Consider the following 27,470-nt stretch of genomic DNA (forward strand, 5'->3'; position numbering starts at 1 on the left):
CTGACGTGATTCATGACCCCGCCCCCTGGGAGATGTCCTGATCCCGCCTCTGTTTCGTGGCCTGAGCCTGTGGTCCCGCTTCCCTCCTAGACGTGAGACTTCGCCTATCAGCGAACCCCGTTCCCTCGCACCCAACTATCTCCAAAGGAAATCGCAGCTGTGGCCCCGCCCACCTCCGTCCGACTCCCTTGGCCCCGCCTATTTCCGAACACAGACATTCCAAAGTCGATTACCTCCGAAGAACACCGAAGCTCGTAGCTTGGTCCCCAAGCTGTCTGCCCGCCTGCTCTGCGCGCAAAAACCCGAAGCGGACGCCCCTCCTCTTTCCGAACCCGAAGCTCCGCCTCGCTGTGGATTCGGGCCGGGTAGATCTGGGCTCGCGGTCTGGCCACGGACGTGTGCTCCTGCCGCCCGGGGCCAGCACCTTCCCTGCTTAGCGCACAGCGGGACGGGGGCGCGCACTTGACCCCGATCGCGCGGCCTGACCGACCCCCAGCGAGGCGGGGGCGTGCGGAGCGGGGAGGCGTGGCCGGCCCCGGGAGGACGGCGGACCGGGACTGCTCGGCCTCCTGTCCCGCGGGCTGCGCGGAGCCGGGCCAGGTGGGCCAGGGTGGGGGCTCCGGGAGACGCCGAGGGGTGGCTGCGCATCGCGGGGGCGGGAGCGGAGGCGGCGCCGGAGCGCGGCCCAGCTCGGGGTGGCGTAACCGCCTGTGGCTTGGCCGGCCGGGCGGGCGGAGCGGACCGCGCGGGGTGCACGCCGCCGGAACGGGGCCGAGGCCCGGGGAGACCCTCGCGGGATCTGCTCTCGGGGTGTAGGCAGGAGGGAGTCTGGGGCTCCTCCGAGTCCTCTCGAAGACGGGTTGAGAGGTCTGGGGACCTGCGTGCTCGAGAGGGACGCGCTGAGGGACCAGAAGAGAGGCGCTGGGCCCCTGGATCCTCAAAGGAGGTGGGCTGCAGGTCTGGCCTCCTGGGTTCTCAAAGGACAAGAGGCCCTGGGGTCTCAGACTCAAAAGGGAGGCCAGGGGATGGATGGAATCCTTTGTCCACGAAGGAGGAAGGACCTGGAGACCCGGACCCTTATGTTCTCAGAGGAGAGGGTAGGACTTCACGGTCCTTGACAACTGGGGACCAAAGGGCAGATTCCTGAATCATCGAAGGGGGAGAGGCTGAGGGTTCCCCGATTCCGATTCCTGGGTTCACTATAAACCTTTGCCCCTCCCCCAGACCATGTCGCCCGAAGAGTGGACCTATCTTGTGGTTCTTCTTATCTCCATCCCCATCGGCTTCCTCTTTAAGAAAGCTGGTGAGTCGGGTTCCCTCCCCAGTGGAAAATGAGGGGGGGGGGCAGGGGGGGGAGGATCCCCGGGAAGGTTCTGGGCTTACACTGTCTCTTCTCTCTACAGGACCTGGGCTGAAGAGATGGGGGGCGGCCGCTGTGGGCCTGGGGCTCACCTTGTTCACCTGTGGCCCCCACACTTTGCATTCTCTGGTCACCATCCTTGGGACCTGGGCCCTGATTCAGGCCCAGCCCTGGTGAGGACGGGGTTGGGGGAGAGGAAGCAACCTGTTTCCTCTTTGGGTCTTTCTCGGTTTCTGCCTCCCTGTGGACACCTCTTGTTTATCTCTTGTTTCCTGGTGTCATTTGTCTGTTTCTTCCTCTCCTGTCTTTTTCTGTGTGTTTGTCTGGATCCTTTACATCCATGTCATGGATTCAGGGGACAGGAGGACGTTACTTGTCTGCTGGCTCTGCCACCGTTTACATTCCTATTCCCTCTCCCACCCTCCCTCTCTCCCATTTCTTCCCAGTAAAAAGTGAACAGAAATGTGTTCGCCCTGGTTTTTTTAACCTCTTCTCATTTTCTTCTTCTCACTGTCACTGCGCATTTGTATGTGGCTGGGCCTCTTCTCCCGCTGTTGCAGTCTTATTCGCTCCGCCCCCATCCTTTTCCCCCAGTTTTCTGTCTCTGGAGGTGCGGAGGTGGGGGACTAGTAGCTAGAAGCTGGGGAGGTGGAGGCCAGGCCCCTGAGCCCAGCACCACCGCCTCCTGCCTTTGCCCCAGCTCCTGCCACGCTCTGGCCCTAGCCTGGACCTTCTCCTACCTCCTGTTCTTCCGAGCACTCAGCCTGCTGGGCCTGCCCACGCCCACGCCCTTCACCAATGCGGTCCAGCTGCTGCTGACACTGAAGGTCAGACTTCCCTCCGCCCTCCCCTTGGTCGGTTAACACCCCCAAATTCATCTCCTCCCCACCACTCCCATGGGGGGGGGGGGTCAGAGGAGGTGGGGTTTTATATCCCGCATACCACTGGGGCAGGACTTCACCTCTCAGCTCTGCCCTGGGGTAAAGAGGTATCCTAATACATGCGTGGGTGTCACAGGCTGAGCTCTGTGTTCACCCACATGCCCTCCTTGCATCTTTGAGGCAAGCCATTTTGCAAAGGAGGATGACCAGGTTTGGGGAAAAGGCACTTAACATAAGGACACAAAACCAGGACACCCAGGTCTGACTCTAAAATTTAGAGTCTAAATCACCTGGGAAGATGGGTGAAAACAGATTCCCAGGCCCTACCAAAAAATCGTGAGTTCCTACAGTGCTCTGGGGTCTGGCGCCTATCAGTGCACACAACAGTCGTGTGAGCGAGTGAACCAGGTCTCTTCAGGATGGAAGTTCGGGACTGGCAGCCTCTGCTTAGCTAGAAGAGGTGGAGGAACGGCCTTTAGGGACGCAGGGACAGTGCGTGTGGAAGAGCGCTTGGAAGGGAGTGGCTGACTTCCAGTCCACAGGGACTGGTCAGAGAAAGGAGGAGCAACCCGGGCCACACCATGCGGGGCCTGTTGGCCAAGGAAAGGAGTTTGGATTCCTTGCTCTGGGGTCCTGAGATGTCTTGGAAGAGGTTTTTGGTTTGTTGCCAGAAGAGGTCATGAGACCAAATGTGCATCTTTAAAAATACTGTGGGTGCTTGGAAGAGATTGCCGCAGAAAGGGCAAGATGGGAAGTGGTCGGGCTCCTTAATTGAAGTCCAGTCGGCAGACGGGTGGTGGCTTGCTCAGGCTGTTGGTAGGCCAGTCAGTCCCAGTCCCAACAGGAAACACCACATTTAGGATAACTTGAGCTGTCATTTACCACAGGGTGGGCAGAACATGGAGGAGCCAGAACGGACAGCACTGGGGTGGGCCCCAGGGGACAGAGGAGGGGCAGTTGGGGGAGCCTGGAAGGAGAAGGCTTGTGTGTAGGTACCCACCCTGAGAGGATTTACCCAGGATCATGCCAGCTTAAAGTGTAAGTGTTCTTTTTTATTTTTATTTTTTTATATTTTTGTATTTTTCTGAAGTGAGAAGCAGGGAGGCAGAGAGATAGACTCCCACATGTGCCCAACCGGGGTCCACCCGGCATGCCCACCAGGGGCTGACTTTGTCCATCTGAGGCATTGCTCCATTGCAGCTGGAGCCATTCTAGCACCTGAGGCAGAGGCCATGGAGCCATCCTCAGCACCGGGGTCAACTTTGCTCCCAATGTAACCTTAGCTGCAGGAGGGAAAGAGAGAGACAGAGAGAAAGGAGAGGGAAAGGGGTGGAGAAGCAGATGGGCGCTTCTCCTGTGTGCCCTGGCCAGGAATCGAACCCAGGACTTCCACACACTGGGCCGATGCTCTACCACTGAGGCCAACCAGCCAGGACCCATCCCATAGTGTTCTTATAAGAGAATAATACCCAGCCTTCAGTAAAGAGAATAAAATAATGCTTTCCCAAATCTCTGCCTGGAGCTCTCGATTGAGAGCAAAAGGAAGCCGGAAGACGAGGAGGCCTGGTGATGCAGGGCAGGCCTTGGGTCTGTGCAGGGAAGGGTAGGGAGCAGACCTGGAGGGGAAGGCAGAGCACATAAACCCAGTGTTGGGCTCAAAAGACCTGAGGGAATAGATCTGGGGTGCCAGAACGGTTTAGGGCCTCAGCAGTTAATTAGATGCTGGTGCCATTGCCTGGGGGGAGAGTCTAGAAGTGGATCTGGTTTGGGGAGTGGGTAATGCCAGGTTCCTCTGGTCATGTGCCCAGTAGAGTATTGGTAAGAGGCAACTTGATGAACAGGTTTGGGGGAGAGAAGTCCCAGCCAGGGGTAGAATTTGGGAGTCATGAGGTGAGAGTGGCAGGTATCTAAAGCCCCAAATGGCAAGAGAACACAGAAGTGAGCCCCAGGGAATTCCTGCCATTCACAGAGGCACTAAGACACCATTACTACACCCGAAATGCTCCCCTGGATGTAGAATTCAGCCCCCAGCTGCATCCCAGCATCCCTTGGCTGTTGAGCAGGGTAGCTAAGGGAGATGGTGTAAGAGAGCATAGGGTCTGACCTGTCCCCCGCCCATGCCCCTTCCTCCTAGCTGGTGAGTCTGGCTAGTGAGATACAGGACCTGTACCTGGCCCAGAGAAAGGAAATGGCCATCGGCTTCAGCAAGGGGCCCATCCTGGGGCTGCTGCCTGAAGTCCCCTCTCTGATGGAGACACTCAGCTATAGCTACTGCTACGTGGGAATCATGACAGGTGAGTGCGCCTGCGCCCCTCTGCCTGCCTCCCCTTCTCTCCCTCACCATCTGTCTCTGTTCCAGCATCGGCTCTTATGACAGTGAGCGTGAGTGTCCCACCCACACACTGGACCCAGGGCTCCTCTGGGGGAGACATGGACTGTTGTTCTCAGCCTGTGACTCCGTGTAGCTTTTTGGCAGCAAACGGGAGATAAAGGAGACTTGATGTTCCTGCCGCCCAGGGAACAAATATTCACAGCTTATGATCACATTTTAGGTTCAGAAAATATTTGTCATGAATTTTTACTTCATACAAGGTTTTCTTTCTTTTCTTGTTTTTAAGATTTTATTTATTGATTTTTTAGAGAGAGGAGAGAGAGAGAGAAGGTGGGGAGTGGAAAGCATCAACTTGTAGTTATTTCTAGGATGTGCCTTGAAGCCCGGGGCTTCAAACCAGCGACCTCAGAATTCCAGGTTGACATTCTGTCTTCTGCGCTACCACAGGTCAGGCCAAGGTTTTCTTTTTCACAACAATTTTATTGAGCTCTAATTGACATATTTTCCCACTTATAAATAACCACATTCAGTTCACTGGTTTTTAGAGGAGATTTAACAGCGAGTGTACCAGGCGTACGCCCTGGGCCCCAACTTCTGAAGGGCCCCGCAGAACCCCAACTTTACACTTTTTTCTAATGACACCAATTTTGGTTTCATATGTGCAATTTTAATTACGTACAAATTACGCAAAAATATGGTTTACATGTATTTTTATTTTCCCTGTCTCTCTTTTTTTTTTTAAGGGGCCCAATATTTTCTTCTGCACCTGGGGCCTCAACCGACCTACCTTAATACATCATTGTTTTTAGTGTACATTGAGTTGTCCAACCATCCCCACCATGTGGTTTTAAAACAGTTTTGTCACCACCCCCCAAGAAAAAAAATACACTGTGTTCTTTAGCCATCCTCCCCCCAATCTCCATCCAACTCCAGTCCCTGGAGAGCACTGATGCGTTTTCTGTGTAGTTTTTGTGAGCATTTTAGAATGAAGCACAGCCCATGTGGCCTTTGGTGACATGTAAGGCTCCTAACACCTGTCACTTATGTTAATCCCCACTGTTCCTTCTCTAAGCCAGGCCATCATTTCATCGGAAACAGTCTCCCATTTCCCATCATTGTCCTTCATTTATGCCCGCACTAAGTGGCCGCAGGGTCTTGTGAAAGGAGACTGGTACTCTGCCCTTCCTGCTGGAACAGCTTGCCCGCGGTTTCCTGGCGCTGAGAACAAAACCCAGGGTCCTCCTGGATCCCTGGGAATGGGTCTGTCTGTCCATCTGTCTGACTCCATTTCTTTTTCTTTTTTTTTTGACAGAGAGAGTTAGACAGAGGGACAGGGCGGGCCTTGGGTCTGTGCAGGAAGGGAGAGAGATAAGAAGCATCAGTTCTTTGTTGTGGCACCTTAGTTCATTGATTGCTTTCTCATGTGCCTTGACTGTGGGGCTACAGCAGACCCAGTAACCCCTTGCTCAAGCCAGCAACTTTAGGTTCAAGCTAGTGAGCCTTGCTCAAACCAGATGAGCCAGCGCTCAAACTGGCGACCTCAGGGTTTCAAATCTGGGTCCTCCACATCACAGTCCAACGCTCTATGCACTGTGCCACCGCCTGGTCAGGCTGTCTGACTCCATTTCTGTAAAAGCCTCAGTGTCCCTCACTATTGGTGTCTGTAATTGCATATCTCGCTTTTCTTCTCTCTGAGTCCCCTGTACTCCCCTCTGCCTCCTTTCCCTTTCACTCTGAGTCTCTGGCCCCTTTTCCTCCAGGTTTCATGCCCCCACCCCTGTCTCTGCCCCTCTCTTTCCTCCCTCTGTTCTCCCTTCCGCGCCCCACCTCAGCGGCCAGGTCCCTGGCCTATCGCCTCCCCCAGACGTGAGCCCCGCCCTGGTCCCACCCCGTGGGGTCCAGTCCCTGACAGCTGCCCTGCCCCTGCCGCTGCAGGCCCGTTCTTCCGCTACCGCACATACCTGGACTGGCTGGAGCAGCCGTTCCCGGAGGCCGTGCCCAGCCTGCGGCCCCTGCTGCAACGTGCCTGGCCGGCCCCACTCTTCGGGCTGCTCTTCCTGCTGTCCTCCCACCTCTTCCCGCTGGAGGCCGTGCGCGAGGATGCCTTCTACGCCCGCCCGCTGCCCGCCCGCCTCTTCTACATGATCCCGGTCTTCTTCGCCTTCCGCATGCGCTTCTACGTGGCCTGGATTGCCGCTGAGTGTGGCTGCATTGCCGCTGGCTTCGGGGCCTACCCCGTGGCCGCCAAAGCCCGGGCCGGGGGCGGCCCCACCCTCCAATGCCCACCCCCCAGCAGGTCAGGCGGCGGGAGGGTGGTGACCCAAGACCTGGCCAGCCCCATCACCATGGGCTGGCCCTGCCCCTAGCAGGGAGGATAGCGGGAACCAGGGGACAGGCCCACCACTTTTTGTTGGCACAGTGTCGCCCCTTGGCCACCACAGTCCGCCTTCTCCTGTCCTGGGGAACAATGCTCTTAATACCTACGGATTGTCCCTTGTTGTTAGCACTTGTCACCCCTTGGAATGGCAAATTGCTCTCTGTTGCTAGGAAAAGAAAGGTGGTATCCTAACAACTATATGCCACCCCTCTGTTGCCATGGAAGTATCACCCCAATAACCTGGTTGTTCCTGGTTGCTCAGGGTGCCAAAGGGCAACCCATCAAAGGGAAATGATGGGCTGCCCTTTGTTGCTAGAGAAATGGCTCCCTAGTAACTGGACCACCCCTGTTAGCTAGGGAAGCGGGTTTTCTAGCAACTATGAAAGGGTTGCTCTTTGCTACTATGGGAATGGCACCCCCTAACTGGCCCTTTGTTGCTAGGATCCAGCATTTCCCCCATGGGATGTCATCATGTAGCCTGCAGTTGCCCTGTTTCCAAGGAAATGGCATCCCTAGTCATGCTGACCTATAACCCAGGGTACAACATTCCTAACAATTTCAGGTCACCTTCCTATGTTGCTAAGGAAGCCAATTCCCCCCGGTAATGATGGCTTGACATTGCTGCTAGTAATTCTACCCCTCTAGCTCCTTCACTGCTAGGTAAGTCTCACTGCTGGTAACTACAGGGCTCTCCTGTTGCTAAGGAAATATTACTCCTGTGTTGCTCGGGAAATGGTACTCCTAGCAACCGGAATGGACTGCCTCTCAGTTCCTAGCAACCATGGTCAGCCTCCACTAGGACTGAGGGAGCAGCCCCGCCTCGATGTAAATTATGAAATATTTCTTGATCAGGTGGGGCCGTCCCCTAGTAGCCACAAACTGCCATTTCTTTGTGGAGGAGGTGGCACTCCCACACAAATTTATTTCCACTGCATTTGTAATCATGGGTGGACCTCCAGTTGCTAGAGAAGGCGTCCTCCAGAAAATGTCAGGCAGCAACCGAAGGCTTTTCTAACCCTGTAAGCCCTACTTTAAGTGGATGGCGCCCCCCCTTATTATCAGAAGCCACCAGCGTTCAGGTAGGCCAGGGATGCCTTTCCACCCTCCACTGGGATGTTGACACCAGTGACCCAGGAACTACTATATTGCTGGGGATGACACTTCTTGAACAATAAGGACCAATACCCAAAGGCTGTTTTGGAACCTTTCTTAAACATCCCAAACCTTGTTAAAGAATGCCCTTTCCCTAGCAACAGAGACTATCCAGGCCTAGAACATCTCCCTAGCAACCACGAACCAGTTCGTTGTTAAAGATGCTACTTCTCTAGCAACTGCAGGGTCCAACATCTCAGAAGGGACCACACTTGGAGGCTTTTTTGAATACACTGAGCTTGGTTGCTAAGAAATGGCCTTTCCCTGGCATCAGAGACCAGTGAAGGGTCAGGTTGCTAAGGACTTGTATCCTAGCAACCGTAGCCCTTCAAGGCTTTTCTGCAGGGCCCTGTTGCCAAGAGAACCCCATTGTTGGTGAACTGTGTGCCACCCCCACACATACACATTCCTCCCTAAATAGGCTCCCTCTGGGTTACCCTCCCCTGTTGCCCTAGCCAGTGTGAAAGCCCTCTGGCTGTCACCTGCCCACAATCCCCTCCTTAGCATCCGGGCCGGGACAGTAGCCACCGTGGGGAGGGGGCCTGGCTGAGTTGCATGTCTGTCCCCCACCCTCATCCTCCACCCCCCAGTCCGGAGAAGGCGGCTGCGCTGGAATACGACTATGAGACCATCCGCAACATCGACTGCTACGGCACAGACTTCTGCGTGCGGGTGCGGGAGGGCATGCGGTACTGGAACATGACGGTGCAGTGGTGGCTGGCGCAGTACATCTACAAGAGCGCGCCCACCCGCTCCTACGTCCTCAGGTGAGCGCGCCCTCCCATCCACCTCGGACCGGACGGAACTATATCTCCCAGCAGTACTCGGGGCTGTCTGTGGCTTCTCTGGCTGGGTCTCCACTCCTGAGCATCATGGGAGTTGTAGTTTTCTGAACCTCTTGCACCTCGGCTGATAGTGTTATTCTGGGATGAATCCTTCCTTGTCTTTGGGGCTCAGTTTCTACTTCTGTAAAGTCAGTCTCATTGGACAGAAGCAGTGCGCCTAGTCGTGTGGACTTAATAGCCAGACTTTGCAGAACCTCAGCCTTGGCAATCTCTAAGAAACCTTGAGCAGTGAGTTCTGTTTCCTCTGATACATGGGGGACAGGGGAGTAATGCTGTGACCTGTTTCATAGGCTGATTTGAGGATGAGTGAGATAAAGTATGAAATGTACTTAACGTGAAGGCTTCAGGTGAGTGCTAGCTATATATTTGTTTCTGTCATCCTTCACTTATCCTATATCTCTTGAGTGCAGGCTTGGTGCCATACATGATGGCTACAATCTTAGGAGGTAAGAACTGTTATCCCCATTTTAAAGAGGAGAGTAAGGCTCAGGCAGGTTAGGTAGCCTCCCGAGTGTCACTCAGCCTTCCTGGTGCCACCAGATGAGGGCGGGATACTCACTGACACTTTCTCATCCGTGGCGGGAGTTCTGGAGCTAGACTTAACCTGGGTGCGTGATCCAATTTACAGTGTAAAGACCGACTCTGGCCTTGCGTGGGGAATGGAGTGGGGTTAGAGAGTTGCAGCAGGAGGGAAAGCCAAAAGATGAACTCGGAGGCCTTTGGTGGGAGGTGACGGCCTCCTAGAGTAGGGAGCAGAGGCTGGAAGTGGATGGATGTGAGAGCTGGACTCATGCTGGGCAGAGACTGAGTGTGAGGCAGGAGAAAGGGAGGAGAGGAAACACCATGCCTGGGGTGATGGGCGTGGCACGGCAGGGCCACTTCCTGAGAAGGGGAACACTGGGCAGGAGGACGATTCCGGAGTGGGGGGCAGGGCTTAGGAAGCTCGCCTTGGGCTAACTTGGAGGTGATTTTTAGCTTTCCAGCCATTGGCGTTATTGGAGAGGCAGTTAGTTACCTGATTCTTGTGCTTCGGGGGAAAGGCTGGTGGAAGTGGACACCGTCATCAGTTATAGGTGATATTTTAGCTTAGGTGCTGAGGATCAGGTCAGAAGAGCACTAATGTTTAAACCAGTTTTCAACTGGGGCTATGGTGCTGCCCGCAGGGGGCATTTGGCAATGTATGGGGGCATATTTTGTCATAAGTGGGAGGTTCCCCGGCATCTGGTGGGTAGAGGCCAAGGATGCACAGGGTGGTCCCACAGCAAAGACCCACCTAGCCCCAGATGTCAGTCGTGCTGAGACCAAGATAGCCTGGTCTGGGCCTAGGATAAGGAGGCAGGGCAAAGACACAGCCATGAGATCGGAGGGCAATCAGGAAAGGGTCCCTTCCAGAAGGGAGCGGAGGAAACCAGATGTTTCAGGGATGGGGGAGGGCTCATTTGTGTTGGATGCTGCCAGGAGCTCAGTGTGATGCAGGCAGGTGGGACCTCTGGGTTAGGCGTAATGGACAGCAGCAACCCTGACCAGAGCAGTCAGGAGGGGAGAAGTGAAAGCCAGATTGAGTGGGTTCAAGAGAGAATGGAACTTGACCAGGCAGTGGTGCAGGGCATAGAGCATCAACCTGAGAGGCTGAGGACCCAGGTTTGAAACCCCAAGGTAGCTGGCTTAAGCGTGGGCTCATCTGGCTTGAGTGTGGGGTCGCCGGCTTGAGCATGGGATAGTAGACATAACCCCATGGTTGCTGGCTTGAGCTCCAGGGTCACTGGCTTGAGCTGGAGCCCCTGGTTAAGGCATGTATGAGAAAGCAATCAATGAACAAATCAGGTGCCACAACTAGGAGTTCATGCTTCTCATCTCTCTCGCTTTCTGTCTGTCCCTCTCCCTCTTTTTCACTAAAGAGAGAGATAGAGAGAGAGAGAGAATGGAAGGGCCCTGGCTGGGTAGCCCAGTTGGTTAGAGTATTGTCCTGATATGCCAAGATTGTGAGTTTGGTGCCCAATCAAGGCACATACAAGAATCAACCAATGAAGGCATAAATAAGTGGAATAGTAAATCGATGTCTCTCTAGAGACATTGCCCTCCCTCTCCCCCCCCCTTTTCTCCCTCTCTCCCTTCCTTTGGAGAGTGTTTATTGCATAGGGAGGGGGGAAGGAAGAGTAAGAAGCAAATTGGATGAAGGACAAGTTTGATATGATACCCTTGACTATGTGTCCCCCTGTCCGGTTTCCAGCCCCCCATTCCCCCATGGTGGAAACATCTTTAAATCCTGCCAACCCAGACCAGGCTTGCCTGGTCAAGGCACATATGAGAATTGATACTTCCTGCTCCTCCCTTTATTCTTTGTATCTCTTTCTTCCCTCTGTCTCTTTCCCTCTCTGTGTCTCCTCTCTCTAAAAAAATGAATAAATAAAATGTAAAAAAAAAAAACTTATCCCAGTAAATCCTGCCAACCCAGAGAATTCTCTCTCCACCACCAGTAGGAAAGAAAGAACACATTTTGTTATTGCATGTGCATTAAACCAGATTGCAGTGCATATCACAAGTCACCCGCGAATGAGGTTACCGAGATGGAAAGAAATCTCACCCTTTTCACTCGCCCACCCTTACCGTCCTTGACACAGCTTGTCCGCAAGGAAGACCGTAACTTGTCCTCAAAGAAGCACCTCCTTTCCTGTTCATCCCAAACTCACCTGCTAATTGGGGGGAGCCCCCTGTGCTAACAAAGAGTCTTTATAAACTCGTGTCTTTCTGACAAGCAGCGGCTCACCGGGCAGGCTCAGGAAAAGCCCCTACAGTGGCAGGGAGATGCTCCAAGTCCCTGCGAAAAACATCCCTATATTGCAGTGCTTTCTAGAGCCTTCTTTTGCCTTTTCAGAGATTTACATCTATGTCCAAAAGACCAAGGAAAGATTCCCAAGCACTTGGTTTTTCAGGGACATGGCTTAAGAAAAGAGGGAGGAAGAAGTCTCTCCTGGCAGCAGGAAAAATTTAGCCTTTTATAGACCCTTCCGCCCCCAAGCGCCAGGCATCAGCACTGTTCTGTCAGGAGGTGATCTTTGTCCTTTGGGCATCCTGAAGTGTCAGAGGGAAGAACTGATGCCAGGGGCAGAACAGGAATCCCCTCCTTCCCCCCCCCCCACACACATACTCACACTCACTACTAGGCCACACTCAGATGCCAAAGCCCACTGAAATTTCTGTGTCCTCCACAGAAGTGAGAATCAGAGCCCAAATACACGGGGTCCACAAAGAGGTGATCATAGCTGGAGATTTCTAACTCATCATAGATCAGGAATGATGATCCTAGATCCCCAGAAAAGAAGTGGGTGGGGGCTAGGGTACCCAGGTGGTGAAGAACAAGGGTGTTGAGAGGGTGTTCACTGGCTTTCTGAAAAGATACTAGAGACCCAGGTCTGAGGGAGGAGGGATGGGGGCCTGGACCCCTGGGTCCTGACACCCTCCCTCCCACAGGAGCGCCTGGACCATGCTGCTGAGTGCCTACTGGCACGGCCTCCACCCTGGCTACTACCTAAGCTTCCTGACCATCCCGCTGTGCCTGGCAGCCGAGGGCCGGCTGGAGTCAGCACTGCGGGGGCGGCTGGGCCCAGGTGGCCAGCAGGCCTGGGACTGGGTGCACTGGTTCCTGAAGATGCGGGCTTATGATTACATGTGCATGGGCTTCGTGCTACTCTCCATGGGCGACACCCTCCGCTACTGGGCCTCCATCTACTTCTGCATCCACATCCTGGCCCTGGTGGCCCTGGGCCTGGGGCTGGCTTTGGGTAGGGGCAGCTCCAGCGGGCGGAAGGCGGCATCCCAGGTCGCCAGCCCTGCACTGGAAAAGCTCCGGGAGGAATAAGCTGCCCACACTCCCCACGCCAGTCTGTCCGGCCACCACGCTTTTGCTCTGGAATTCTGCGAACTGCACTGCTGCCTCCTTTCCCAGAAAGGGTCCCTGATGGGGCTCAGGGCCTGGGGCTCGGAGAGGGTTTCCGTTTCTGTTCGGAACCCTGCGTCTCTGGAACCATAGCCAAGGCTCTGCCTGGTTCCCTGCCTGCTGCCCAGAGGGCTGTAGGTCTTTCCCTCCTGTGAAACCCAGACGCTGTCACACAAGATGTCCTTTGTCCCTGCCACAGTGCCCAGGTTTCCAGAGAGCTAGGAGCGAAGTCCCCTCCTCCGCTCTGAGTTGGGGTAAAGAACTCCAGGCTGTGAGGAACCTCTTTCTTGTGGCTTTTGTTCCACTTTTTGTCATCACACTAGTGTTTTCAGGCCTGGAAGGGAACATACCCTTCCATTTCACAAAGGAGAAACTTAGGCGCAGACGAGCAGGCCTGGAGACCACCGTTCTTGCAGCTTTCGTCTGAGCCACTTCAGGGTCCCAGTGCTCCTGTAACCCTCTTGTCGTCCTGTGGCCTAAGATGCTATCAAAATGTGTGGATCTCCCCTAATAAAGTGCTGCACACATACTGTGTATGTGGAGTGTCTGAGTGATCGACCCACGTGGGGGAACGTGGGCCCCCAAGTACCCTGCGCTGTGCCCCACCACGGTTACCAGTATCTGCACTGGCTCCTACGGACTTCAGTTCCCAGCAGACCTTTGGGAGCAGCCGCCCTTAACAGGTGTGGGAAGTTCCCACTATTCCCTCCGGGCCACCTGCCACCCAGGTACGACCTGCCCTGGGCCCCGCCCTTCCCTGGGGCCGTGCCTTCCCAGCTAGCTGCTGGGGACGGAAACACAGCTGCTCCTGAGGCCATGGAGGAGAACCGGGCGTGGGAACCTGAGGCCGGCGGCTCCTTTGGCGGGTGGCCGGCACCCCGGGAGGCCAGAGCAGGTGGGAGCCAGGTTGAGTCCCTCCGCTGGCTGGCGGAAGTTCCTGGGAGACGGGAGACGATGGAGATCCGAGGCCCGGGTCCAGAGGGCACAAGGGGAAGGGTTTCGACTCCTGGATTTTTGGGGGGGAAGGGAACCGGAGGTTGGAAATCCAAGGTCCTGGGGAGGAACCTGGAGACCCACACCCGAGTTCTGGGAGAGGAAAGAACTAGGGGCTGGGACTCGGTATACGGAAAAAAGTGGGAGAGCCAGGGCCCCGGACAACTGGATGAAAAGGAAAAGGAAGTTGAGGAGCGGACTCCAGGGTCCTGGGATAGGAGGGGCCTGCAGGGTGCACATCGGGTCTGAGGGAGGAGGGGCCGGGGCCCGGACCTCCGAGTCTGAGGGGGAGACCGGGGGCCCGGACCCCCGGGTCTGAAGGGGAAGGCCGGGGGCCCGGACTCCTAGGTCTAAGGGGGGAGGGACCTGGAGGGTGCACATCGGGTCTGAGGGAGGAGGGGCCGGGGCCCGGACCTCCGAGTCTGAGGGGGAGACCGGGGGCCCGGACCCCCGGGTCTGAAGGGGAAGGCCGGGGGCCCGGACTCCTGGGTCTAAGGGGGGAGGGGCCTGGAGGGTGCACATCGGGTCTGAGGGAGGAGGGGCCAGGGGCTGGACGCCCGGGTCTGAGCGGGGAGGAGGAGCCGGGGACCCGGACTCCCGAGTGTGAGTGAGGAGGAGCCGGGGGCCGGACTCCCCGGTCTGAGGGAGGAGGAATTGGGGGCCTGCACTCCTGAGCTCTCTTAGCCCCCTGCCCTTCTGCCCAGGCCCGTCGCTGTCCTCGGTACTGAATGAGCTCCCCAGCGCGGCGACCCTTCGGTACCGAGGCCCTGGGGTGCTGCCCTGGGGCGCTCTGGAGGAGGAAGAGGGTGGAGAGAGGAGCATCCCGGCCTTCTCAGAAGCCTCCCGAAAGGAGCTGCAGGAACCTTCTTCTCCCCGGGAACTGCCCTGGCCCATGCAGGCTAGACGGACATACAGGTACGGCCCACCTCCGCCGTGGGCTGCCGTCTCCGCTCCGTGGGCCTCTCTCAGCGCTGCCTCCTTGGGCTCCCCCCCACCCCACCCCGTGTGTCTCTGCGTCTCTGATGCCAAAGAGCCCTGTCTGTCTGCGGCTCAGGACTCACTCCTCTCTCTGCTTCCTCTTCTCCCTGGTCTCCTCTCTCTCTCAAAGCCTCTCTCCGCCGCTACTTCTCTCTGTGTCAGCAATCTTTTATGAGTGTTTTCCTCTTTGCTTTATGTCCTCCTTTGCCAAGCCTGTTCCTCTTTACTCCTTTCTTTCCTCTCTCCCCATACAAACTTTGCAGGGTCCGGTGAAAAATGAGTACACCGGGCCCTGTTGTCAAGATGACAACAGGAAAACATTACGAACAAGTGTGAGGCCCTTCTAGGAATGGGGCCCACGTGGCTGCTCGGGTGGCCCTTGAAAGTGACCCCTGTTTATTTCTATAATGTTGCCATCAGTTTCGATGTCTGTGTGAGTTGTTTCCCCCTACACCACCGGGCAATTCCTCGACACCGGCTGGGGTGTCCTACGATTCAACAACTGACACCCTCTACCAGCAACAGTCAGATCCCGCAGGTGAAGGACTCAGTCCCACGGAAATGCCCCCACTTCAGACAGCAGTCACAAGTCCAGGTTGTTACCTGAGCTTCTTATTGACCAGCTATATAGGTCAGAGGTTTTCACGACTCCATCCTGGGGTTGAATTTTCTAGAAAGGCTCACAGATCTCAGGGAAATGTTACTCACTAGATCACTGTTTATTATAAAAGGTGTTAACTTAGGAGCAGCCAGATGGAAGAGGTGAAGAGGGCAGGGTGTGGGGGAAAGGTGTGGGGCTTCCACAGCCTCCTGGTGATCACCACTACCCTCAGTCCCATGTTCACCAGCCCGGAAGTTCTCTGAACCCCTCCGTCCTTTTCGGTGTTTATGGAGACTTCATACATAGGCACAAATGAGTAAAAAAGCATTGGCCATGCCTGACCAGGTGGTGGCGCAGTGGATGGAGCGTCGGACTGGGATGCGGAAGGACCCAGGTTCGAGACCCCGAGCTCGCCAGCTTGAGCGCGGGCTCATCTGGTTTGAGCAAAGAGCTCGCCAGCTTGGACCCAAGGTCACTGGCTCCAGCAAGGGGTTACTCGGTCTGCTGAAGGCCCACGGTCAAGGCACATGTGAGAAAGCAATCAATGAACAACTAAGAAGTCGCAACAGCGCAACGAGAAACTGATGATTGATGTTTCTCATCTCTCTCCGTTCCTGTCTGTCTGTCCCTGTCTATCTCTGACTCTGTAAAAAAAAAAAAAAAAAAAAGCATTGGCCATTGGTGATTGAGTCAACCCCCTGCCCCTCTCCCGTCCCAGGATGGGGCTGTGGGAGTCAAAATCGCAACCATCTCAGCCCATGGTTGGCTCCTCTGGCAACCAGACCCCCACCCTCAAGTGCTTTCCAAACGTCACCCCAGTAACAGCACAGGACATCTAACGTGCTCTCAACACTGAGGCAATTCCAAAGGTTTTGGAGCTCAGCCACAGGGACGAAGACCAAATATAGATTCAGCATCATAAATCACAATATCACAGCTTTCTTTTTTCTCTGTTCCTTTTTTTTTTTTTTTTTTTTTTTTATGATGATGATATTTGCCTACAGAAAAGGGCAGGAGAGATGATACAGACTCAAAGAGCTTTCCGATAGTGGGAACCCAGATGAACCCACCTACGAGGAGAGACAACATTGCTGCCCCCTGAAGCACCCTGTGTGCTCTTTCCCTGCCGCACCCCCACTGTCTCTTCCCCACAATAACTCCTTCCCAGACACACACGCGATCGATCGATTGCTTCCTGGCTCTTCTCCCGATCCGGCCCACCTGGGTCTGCATCCGCGATGGGTGCGGCTCTCCAGCGCTTGCTCTGGATGGAATTCGTGTGCATAGAACCCCGCGGTCTCAGCGTTCTGCCTCCTGCCTATGCTCAGCAGCATTTGTTTCCTTTCATTACTCTGGGGCGTCCGTGGTAGAAACTCACCACGACGCCTTGGCGGGTGGTGTCTAGACATCTGGGTGGTTTCCATTCCAGGCAGCTAGACCCTTAGTTCTCTGTCTCTGCTTCCTCCCAGGCAAAGCCAGTCCAGGAACCAAATGGCTCAGGATTCAAAGTCCAGGGTGAGCAACTGGGCCCTGCTGCTTAGGAGGTCCAAGGAGAAGATGCGAGAAGGCTTGCGCAAAGTGGAGCCCTGGGCGTGGACGCTGAAGAGGATCGGGGGTGCGGTGGTGCTGGGGCTAGGGCCTTCGGGTGGGCTGGACCCCTGGGTCTGAGGGAGGAGGGCCCGGGGGCCCGGACCCCCGGGTCTGAGGGGGGCGGGGCCAGGATCCGGACTCAAAGGATCGCGGCCTGTTTGCCGCCCCCTACAGGCCAGTACGGCGCGGGTACCGAGTCCTACTTCTTGCTGCTGCGCTTCCTGCTGTTCCTCAACGTGCTGGCCTCCGTGCTGAAGGTCTGCCTGACTCTGCTACCCACCTGGCTGGAGGGGGCTCCCCCGGGCCCCCCTAGCCCCAACACTTCCTCGCCGTGCGGCTCCTACAACCCCAACTCCCAGGGCCTGATCGCCTACTCCTCCCAGCTGTTCAACCTGCTCTCTGGACGGGTGAGTGCCTGCGCTCCCGGGTGGGAGACGCTCCCTGAGCACCCCGCCTTCCACCCCGCCCCCAGGCCCGGATCGCCGTCCCACCGGCCTCGCGGTGACCCCTGCTGCGCTCTTCCCTCCCCAGGGATTTTTGGAATGGTCCCCTCTGTTCTATGGGTTCTACCCGCCGCGCCCGCACCTGGCCGTCGCCTACCTGTGTTCCACCTTCGCCATCGGCCTGTTCTCCCTGCTGCTCATCCTGCGCCGGTCAGTGCCAGCCCGCACACCCAGAACCCCGACCCTGGGGCGCGCTGTGGGGAGGAGCCTCCGAGTCTCACTCTGTGATCCCTTTCTGTCTGTTTGAGTTGAAATATATGTTTAAAATGCTTCGTAAGTGCTCGGGGCCAGGGATAAAGATGGGGGAACTTCCCCCTCCAGTGGCTAGTGGGTTTGGTATGCAATAAATTAATTACAGCTTTTATGGAAGGAAGACGAGCTAAACTGGAAACAAATAGTGGTCGTTCATTTATTCATCCATACAACTTTTTTTTTCTTTTTTATGATTTTATGTTATTGATTTTACGGAGAAGGAGGAGAGGTAGGAGAAGTATAAATTCAAAGTTGGTTCACTTTTTGGTTGTTCATTGATTTCTTCCCATATGTGCCTTGGCCAGGCAAGCTCAAGGTTTTGAACCTGTGACCTCTGCATTCCAGGTCTAATGCTTTATCCACTGTGCCACCGCTGGTAGGGCCATACAACAAATAATTATTGAGCACTTGATTGTGTGCTGGGCCATGTTCTCGGCAGTTGGTGAAACAGACAGTGGAACAAAACAAAAAGCCAACAGCTCGTGTCCTGGTGGAGCTGACATTTGAGCTGGGAGACGGGTGATAAGCAGTAAGTCATAGATGAGTCGATTATACGGTGTGTTAGAGGACATGGTTGTTGCTACAGTTCGGGAGGGAGATGATGGTTGCTTGGGCGAGGAAGTTGACAAGTAATAAATTTTGAGTTTCTTCCTTTTAAAAATTTATTTTTCAATCTTTTATTTATTGATTTTTAGAGAGTTAGGTGAAGGTAGGGGGAGAGAGAGAGAGAGAGAAACATCGATTTGTTCCACTGATTCATGCATTCATTGTTTGCTTCTTGTATGTGCCCTGACTGGGACCAAACCCCCAGCCTTGGTGTATTGCAATGTCAATCTAACCAACTGAGCTACTTGGCCGGGGAGCGGGGGAGGGTGTTCTTCTTTTTTTAACATTGAATTTTTTCTAGCTGTTTTGAGATATAATTGCTATATAGCATTGTATAAGTGTGAAGTGTACAACAGTGGTGATTTGATACACTTACATCATGTGTAAGAGTATCACATCACATAATTACCCTTTGTTGTGGTGAGAACATTTAAGACCTACTCTCTTAACAAGCTGCAAGTATGTATACAATACAGTATTAACTATACTACCAAGCTGTACATTAGATCCCCAGAACTTAGTTATGTCTCAATTGGAAGTTTGTACACTTTGGGCTACATCTTTCTCTTTCTCTCCCACACACTCCCAGTTCCTTGTAATACTTTAGGTTGTTTCCACCTCTTTTTTTGTTTTTGTTTTTTTAAGATTTTACTTATTGGCTCTGGCTGGTCAGCTCAGTCGGTTAACAGGGTTGTCCCGAAACAAGTTTGCAGGTTCTATCGCTGGTCAGGGCATACATGGGAAACAACCAAAAAATGCATGACTGAATGGAACAACAAATGCTTACCTTCCCTCTCTCTGTCTCTCTAAAAAAGCAATAAAAATTAAGCCCTGGCTGGAGAGCTCAGTTGGTTGGAGCGTCGTCCTGGAGCACAGAGGTTGCCAGTTCAATTCCCCAGTCAGGGCACAGACAAGAGCAGCTTGATGTTCCTGTCTCTCTCTCTCTCTCTGTCCCTGCCTCTCTCAAATTAATGATGATGGTAATAATAAAAGGAAAAAATAAAAAAGATTTTATTTGCCCTGGCCGGTTGGCTCAGTGGTAGAGCGTCGGCCTGGCGTGCAGGGGTCCCGGGTTCGATTCCCGGCCAGGGCACACAGGGGAAGCACCCATCTGCTTCTCCACCCCTCCCCCTCTCCTTCTTCTCTGTCTCTCTCTTCCCCTCCCGCAGCCAAGGCTCCATTGGAGCAAAGATGGCCCGGGCACTGGGGATGGCTCCTTGGCCTCTGCCCCAGGCGCTAGAGTGGCTCTGGTCGCGACAGAGCGACACCCCGGAGGGGCAGAGCATCGCCCCCTGGTGGGCAGAGCTTCGCCCCCTGGTGGGCAGAGCTTCGCCCCCTGGTGGGCGTGCCAGGTGGATCCTGGTCAGGCGCATGCGGGAGTCTGTCTGTCTCTCCCCGTTGCTAGCTTCAGAAAAATACAAAAAAAAAAAAAAAGATTTTATTTATTGATTTAGAGAGACTAGAAAGAGAAGAGAGGAAGGAGCAGGAAGCATCAACATGCAATATTGCTTCTCATGTGTACCCCAGGGAAGCCCGGGGCTTTGAACCAGCAACCCCAGTGCTCCAAGTCAATGCTCCATCCACTGCACCACCACAGGTCAGGCTCCATGTCTTGACTATTGCAAATAATGTGGCAACGAACATGGGGGTGCAGATATTTCTTGGAGGTAACGATTTCAGTGTTTTTGAATATGTACCCAGAAGTAGGATCGCTGGATCATACAATAGCTCCATTTAATTTTTTGAGGAACCTTCATACTGTTTTCCATAGTGGCTGTACCGGTTGACATGTCCACCAGCAGTGGATGAGGGCTTTCCTTTCTCCACATCCTCATCAGCACTTCTCTCTGTTTTTCTTGATGATAACCACTCTGACAGGTGTGACGTTATAGGTCACTCTGGTTTTGTCCCTACTGATGAGTGGTGTTGGGTGCCTTTTCATGTGTCTGCTGGCCATTTGTATGTCTTTGGGGGGAAATGTCTATTCAATTCCTTGGAATTTTGCTGTTGTTGTTGTTGTTGTTGTTCAAGAGTGTGTATTTTGGATACTAACTTCTGATCAGGTATATGATTTGCAAATATTTTCTCATTCCACAAGTTTTTTAATTTTGTTGATGGTTCCTTTTGCTGTGCTAAAGCTATTTAATTTATTTTTAATAAATTATTTAAGTTATTTTTTAAAATTCATTTTAGAGAGGGGGGAGAGAGAGGGAAGGGAGGAGGAGCAGGAAGCATCAACTCCCATATGTGCCTTAACCAGGCAAGCTCAGGGTTCCGAACCAGGGACCTCACTGTTCCAAGTCGATCTTTTACCCACTGCGCCACCACAGGTCAGGTCTTTAGATTAATCTCACTTATTAATTTTTTGCTTTTGTTGTCTATGCTTTCACTGTCATATCCACAAAATCATTGCCAAGACCAGTGTCTGTAAGGCTATCCTCCTGTTTTCTTCTAGGAGTTTCTCAGTTTTAGGTCTTATGTTTTAGTATATAATCCAGTTAGAGTTAATGTGGGTGAGTGGTATAAGAATCACATTGTTCTGCATGTGGTTGTCCAGTTTTTCCAGCACCATTTGTTGAAGAGACTTATCCTTTTCCCAGTGAGCATGTGGGCTCCCTTGTCAAATATTAGTTGACTGTATAGATTTTTCTTTTTAAAGGCATCACACACAAACCAAAGGGTAGAGCTTGGTGTGTTTCCACTCATATGAAGAAATTGACTCAAGATGCCATTAAGGGGCTGCACTTGCCCCACCGTGTAGTAAGGGAGATAAACTGTGAGACAGGTTGTTCAATAAACAACAAATCCAGCCTGACCAGGTGGTGGTGCAGTGGATAGAGCATCGGCCTGGGATACAGAGGACCCAGGTTTGAAGCCCTAAAGTTGCTGGCTTGAGCAGAGGCTCACCAGCTTGAGTGTGGGGTCACTGGCTTGAGCCCAAGGTCGCTGGCTTGAGCAAGGGGTCACTCACTCTGCTGTAGCCCCCCAGTCAAGGCACATTTGAGAAACCAATCAATGAACAACTAAGGTGCCGCAATGAAGAACTGATGCTTCCTTTCTGTTTGTCCCTATCTGTCCCTCTCTCTGTCTCTCACAAAAATAAATATTAAAAAAAATCCACCATTTCAGTTTGGGAGCAGCACTACGTAGAAAACAAATGAGATGGTACGATAGAGGAGGAATCAGCCCTTTAAAAAAAAAAAAAAAGCAAAGACCAGGTAGAAAATATTTTCATCTCTGCAGATCACATGGTCTCTGTCTCAATGGAAGTCCACAGATGCAGGGTCAAAGCAGCTATAGACAATATGCAAATAATGGGTGTGGCCTTGTTCCAATGAAACTTTATTTAGAAAAACTGGATTTGGTCCTGGGCTATAGTTTGGAACCCCTTGTGATAAAAAATAATGGCTGAGGGCTCTGGCCGAGTGGATCAGTGGATAGATCATCTTCCCAGCGCGCCAAGGTCACAAGTTCTATCCCCAGCCAGGGCACGTAATGGGAAGCAACCAGTGAGTGCACAACTAAACGGAGCAACTAAGTGGAATGAGTTGATGCTTCTCTCTCCCTCCTTTCTCTCCCTCCCTCTCTCTCTCTCTCTCTCAAATCAATGGAAAAATTAAAAGAAAAAAAGAATAATGGCTGGGGACCTTATTAGTTGGAGTGATTAGTAAAAGGACTCTCTGAGGAGGTGACCTGGAGGTGGAGACCAGGCGGATGAGAAGCCAGCCAGGTGAACAACAGAGACATGGGGACTTCATTCAGGCAGAGGGAATTATATGAGCGCAAAGGCCCTCTGGTGGCAAGAGGTTTGGAGTGATTGGGGAAATAGAAGGAGGAGGAAGAGGAGAAGGAGGAGGAGGAGGAGGAGGAGGAGGAGGAGGAGGAGGAGGAGGAGGAAGAAGAAGGAGATTTGAACTTAGAAAAGTAGGTGGGGTTCACATAAGGTGGGCCCTGCCTGGCTGGCTATGCTATGAAGGAGCCTAGACTTCACAAACAAGGAGAAGCAGTGGAATCCTAGCTAATCTGCATAAAAATAAGGTTTCACTTGCTCAGGAACAGAGAACGGATTCTGAGAGGGCACAGGTGGAAGGAAGGAAGAAGACCAGGTAGAAGTCTTGTGTAGTGGTCCACTAGAGTGATGATGGAGGCCGGCATAGGGGCAGAGACGGTGGATATGGAGTCTTTCTGCCCAGTTGTGGGGTTTTTTTTTGATTGATTGATTTATTGATTGATCGACCTATTGAGTGATTGATTTTAGAGGGAGAGAGAGATAAACAGCAATTTGTTGTTCTACTTATGCATTCATTGGTTAATTCTTGTATATACCCTGAACGAGAATCGAACCCACACCCTTGGTGTATGGGGATGATGCTTTAGTCAACTGAGCTACCCAACCAGGGCCTTTCTGCCCAGTTTTCTGTTTCTTTTCTTTCCTCTGATCTTTGTACCCATCTTTTCCATTTCTTTATCCCGCCTCCCACTTATCTGAGTCTGTCTTTCTTCCCCACCTACTTCTCTGGATGTCTCTGAATCTTTGACCTCCTCTTTCTAGACCGTTTCCTTCTTCTCATTGAGTCCTTTTCTCCCTTTCTCTGAATCTCTGAGTCTTTGGGATTAGAGTCCTCGTCTACATCTATGTCTCCATAGGGTCTTTGTCCTTCTCACTCTGGGTCCCTATCTCCTATGTCCCTGTCTCTCTGTTGGGTGTCTGATCTCCTCTGGGTCTATCTCGATCTATCCAAGGACTCTTTGACACTTCTCCACCAGGTGACAGGTCGCCAAATGCGCAAGATGTTAGGGTGTATTTTCCCTGTTTGTCCCCCATACTGCTCTGACTCTCCTGCCGCACCCCGTGCCCCTATGTCTCCCCTTTCTTAGCTCGGTGTCCAGGCTGAAGCAGACGTTGTTGGCCGAGTCCGGGGTCCTGACCAGCTACAGCCACCGGGTGTTCTCTGCCTGGGACTTTGGCCTCTGCGGGGATGTCCACGTGCAGCTGCGCCAGCGCCTCATCCTATATGAGCTGCAGGTGCGCTTAGGCGGCAGGGTCAACAATAGATAGGGAGGGCGGAGCTGAGATAGGGGGCGGGGCCTAGGCCCCGGTTGTGACATCTGGGGAGATGCTGGGTGGGGCTTTCTCCTAAGAAGGCAGGCTTTGGGGAATGTGGGGCCCAAAGCTTCTTGGTTCAAAGTTGAGAACGGTTTGGCCAGAAAGGGCTTGATAAAATAAAACTGGAAGTTGTACCAGGGATGAGTACCGGTGTGGCCTCGGGGGCGGGGCCTCGGGGGCAAGAGGCTTGGTGTGGGTGTGGCTTCTGGTGCTGGGTGGGGCCTGAAAGGGCGGGGCCGGGAGATATAGAGTCTACATCTACATTGTAGACTGTCACCTGCAGAGCCTCGGAGAGGCTAAGACAAAGATTATTGAAGTCTTTTTAGGAAGGCGTTGTTACATCACTTGTAGTTGCGCTGGGGTTTCTGGGCCACCAGCCGGGGCTGGGGAAATGGCATCCAAGCAGACATGTCTCCTGGACTCAGGTGGAGCTGGAGGAGGCAGAGGTGCAGCGCCAGGCTGCAGAGCGGACCCTGGGCCAGCAAGCCAGGGTGTGGTCGGTGCGAGTGCTGCTCAACCTGCTGGTGGTCGCGCTCCTGGGGGCAGCCTTCTACGGCGTCTACTGGGCTACAGGATCCACTGAGAAGCTGAAGGTGTGGAGGGGTCTGGAAGAGGAGGGTCCAGGGTCCTGGAACCTACATTTCCAAGGGTGGAGGGAACTGAAGTCTACAATTCCTGAAATCTTAGAGAGGAGGGATGGTGAAGTTATGTTTGGACCTCAGACTTCAGGGTGCTGAAGGAAGAGGCTGGGAAACCACCTCCAGCATGGCTCCCCCAGGACTTCAGAGCCTCTTCTCTTGGCCCCCTTCCATCTCAGTCTCGGCCCCTTGACCAACGGATGCCCCTGCTAGTGCTCGGAGTGGAGTACCTTCCGTCCATCTTCATTTCCGGGGTCAACTTGGTGCTGCCGCCCATGTTCAAGGTCATTGCCCCGCTGGAGGGCTACACCAGGAGCCGCCAGATCATTTTGATCTTGCTCAGGTTGCAAACTTTGGGGATGGGCTGGTGGTCACGGTGGTTCTGGTGGGCCCAGGAACATTGGTGCTAGCAGAGAACATACAGAAATACCAACAGTGTGGGGTCCAATGAGATCTGGAGTCCATCCTGGTTCTCTGTCCCTGAGTCTCAGTTTCTTCATCTGTGAAATGGGGAGACTTGTGAGCACGTTTTGCACAGAAGAGGCCTCAGTCCGGGCTGATCCCTTCTCTCTTCCTTGCCAGGACTGTGTTTCTCCGCCTGGCTTCCCTGCTGGTCCTGCTTCTCTCTCTCTGGAGTGAGATCACTTGCAAGGGCAATGCAGAAGATGAGAAGTGCAAAACCTGTGGCTATGATTACAAAAATCTACCGGTGAGGACAGGGGGCCAGGACTTCTGGGTCCTCAAAGGAGGTGAGGGACTGGGTTGGCCTAGACTCCTAGTCTGGAGGAAGGAGGAGCTAGGGGTATGGATGCTCAGAAAAAAACTGAAGACCCCAGAGAAAGTATCTCATACGCTTCTGATTTAAATTTTATTTATTTATTTATTCATTTTTTAGAGGGAGAGAGAGAGAGAGAGAGAGAGAGAGAGAGAAGGGGGGAGGAGCTGGAAGCATCAACTCCCATATGTGCCTTGACCAGGCAAGCCCAGGGTTTCGAACCGGCGACCTCAACATTTCTAGGTCGACACTTTACCCACTGCGCCACCACAGGTCAGGCTCATACGCTTCTGATTTAGAGACTTGGGTGCTTGGGCCTTCTGTTGCCTGGGTCCTGAGGTCATCCTCACCATCCTCACCCCTTTTTCTCAAACAATTTTAATTGATTTTTAGAGAGAGAAAGGAAAAGAGAGACATTGATTTGTTGTTCCACTTATTTATGCATCCATTGGTTGATTCTTGCATGTGCCCTGACTGGGTGTGGAACCTACAACCTTGGCATATGAGGTTGAAGCTCTAAGGAACTGAGCTACCTGGTCAGGGCCCCTCAACCCTTTCTTCTTTCCTCAGTGCTGGGAAACTCGGCTGGGGCAGGAGATGTACAAACTCCTGCTTTTTGATCTGCTGACTGGCTTGGCCATAGTGCTGCTCATCCAGTTCCCTCGGAAGTGAGAGCCCCTGCCCCTCGCTGTGGCCCCGCCCCTTTCAGAACAGGCCCCGCCCCACCACCCAGTTCTGTTTTCATCCCTTCCCTTCTAGTCCCGTCTGACCGCTCCCTTTCTTTGCCCTACTAAGTCCTCAGACGCACCCCCTCCAGAACCTTGACAGCTCCGCCCCTCAGATCGGCTCACTTCTGATTGGGGGTAGACCGCGGAGAAGGGGAAACCCCTGACTGGCACCCCTTTGACTCTGCCTGACCCCTCCCCTCAGGCTGTTCTGTGGTCTCTGTCCTGGGGCGCTGCGTCGTGTGGGGACCCAGGAATTCCAGGTGCCCGACGAGGTGCTGGGGCTCATCTATGCGCAGACAGTGGTCTGGGTGGGAAGTTTTTTCTGCCCTCTACTGCCCCTGCTCAACACAGCCAAATTCCTGCTCCTCTTCTATTTGAAGAAGGTTAGGTGTGGGGAGCGCCGGGGAGGAGGTGGGAGCTGGGGAATGGAGGGATGTGACTGGGTCCTAAGGGAAGACTGACTCCCAGATGTGGGAGAAGGAGGGGTCTAGGGCATCCCTCCATTTAGGTCTGAGGGAAGAAGTGACCCGACTCCTGGGGATTCCTGGCTCCTAAGTGAGGAAGGGCCAGGGGCCAGGATTACTCGATGGGGAAACACACAGTAGGGGTCAGACGCTTGTGTCTCAGATTCCCTTCTTCCCCTGCCAGTTCGCCCTCTTCTCCACCTGTTCCCCGGCCTCCCGCACCTTTCGAGCCTCCACGGCGAATTTCTTTTTCCCTCTGGTCCTTCTCCTGGGTCTGGCCATCTCCGCCGTTCCCGTGCTTTACAGCATCTTCCTGTAAGTGTGAGAGGCACCTGCCTCTCTGTCCCTCCCTCTGTCTTCATCCCGGATCCTGATTCTTGGCCATCCTTGATCGCTGACTGTCTCTGACTTCAGGATCCCGCCTTCTAAGCTGTGTGGTCCATTCCGCGGGCAGTTATCCATCTGGGCCCAGATCCCTGAGTCTATTTACAGACTCCCTCAAATCACCCAGAAGTTCCTCTTCTTCCTGGGGACCCAAGCTTTTGCTGTGCCCCTTCTGCTGCTCTCCAGGTGAGGGGGCCCAGACTCCTGGGTTTCAGTTTGAATGTGTGTGGGGGCCACGCTGCCTGCGTCCCAGAGGAGGGAACTGGGGGCCTAAACTCCTGAATCTGAAGAAAGGGGCAGGCTGCTGGCCTGGACTTCCGGGTCTGAAGGAGGAGTGTGGCATCCAGACCTCTGGTTTCTTTTTTTTTTTTTTTTTTTTTTTTTTTTGACCCCTGGTTTCTAAGGACCTGTAATTTGAAGATGTTCTAAGGGGAAAATGGCTTTTATTCATGTACCCTCTAGCATCCTGATGATGTATACCCTGGCCCTGGCTAACTCGTATGGACGCCTCATCTCTGAGCTCAAAAAGCAGATAGAGACGGTGAGCCAGGCCGGATCCCTGGGAAAGGGTCCTGGGGAATATGGAGAAGGATATGGGGGGGAAAGTCTGTTTCATCTCCACCTCTCTTTATCCTTTACCCCAGGAGGCGCAGAATAAAGTCTTCCTGGCACAGCGCGCTGTGGCGCTGAGCTCGACCAACGGGGCTCTTTGATCTCCCTAGCCTGGCTCAGGGTGACGACCCACTTTCAGACCCAGATCTGCCCCAAACCAAACCGTTTGTCAGCTTCAGCCACATCATCTGTAAAATGGGAAAACTGAAGACGACTGCACTCCCTTTCCAGACCGGGGATCTGAAATTACCAGGGCCCTGGACCCTCTGTCCGCTGACCTTCTTCATTCTTGTGTCAATAAACACGGGCGTAGTCAGCCGAGTGCTGTTTGAAACTTGCGTGCATGCCTTCAGCG

The 27,470-nt window shown here is 53.6% G+C and overlaps 2 protein-coding genes across 2 annotated transcripts; both read left to right on the plus strand.

Moving 5' to 3' along the window:
• The first annotated feature begins 130 nt into the window (after positions 1–130).
• Positions 131–13,414, plus strand: MBOAT7 (membrane bound O-acyltransferase domain containing 7). Its single transcript, XM_066271159.1, has 8 exons — positions 131–600; positions 1,225–1,303; positions 1,404–1,533; positions 2,061–2,187; positions 4,376–4,535; positions 6,509–6,869; positions 8,693–8,869; positions 12,419–13,414. The coding sequence occupies exons 2-8, from the start codon at positions 1,228–1,230 to the stop codon at positions 12,804–12,806; spliced, it is 1,419 nt and encodes a 472-aa protein (XP_066127256.1). The 5' UTR covers positions 131–600; positions 1,225–1,227; the 3' UTR covers positions 12,807–13,414.
• A 206-nt stretch (positions 13,415–13,620) lies between these two features.
• Positions 13,621–27,436, plus strand: TMC4 (transmembrane channel like 4). The gene is made up of 15 exons (XM_066271143.1): positions 13,621–13,779; positions 14,582–14,792; positions 16,926–17,071; positions 17,221–17,453; positions 17,578–17,699; positions 23,286–23,433; positions 23,940–24,107; positions 24,332–24,495; positions 24,735–24,861; positions 25,498–25,595; positions 25,858–26,038; positions 26,304–26,434; positions 26,534–26,689; positions 26,966–27,044; positions 27,148–27,436. Exons 1-15 carry the CDS (start codon positions 13,701–13,703, stop codon positions 27,214–27,216), a joined length of 2,112 nt encoding a protein of 703 aa, XP_066127240.1. The 5' UTR covers positions 13,621–13,700; the 3' UTR covers positions 27,217–27,436.
• The last annotated feature ends 34 nt before the right edge of the window (positions 27,437–27,470 follow it).

Source organism: Saccopteryx bilineata, chromosome 3 (assembly GCF_036850765.1).
Source record: "Saccopteryx bilineata isolate mSacBil1 chromosome 3, mSacBil1_pri_phased_curated, whole genome shotgun sequence".
Lineage (NCBI taxonomy): Eukaryota > Metazoa > Chordata > Mammalia > Chiroptera > Emballonuridae > Saccopteryx > Saccopteryx bilineata.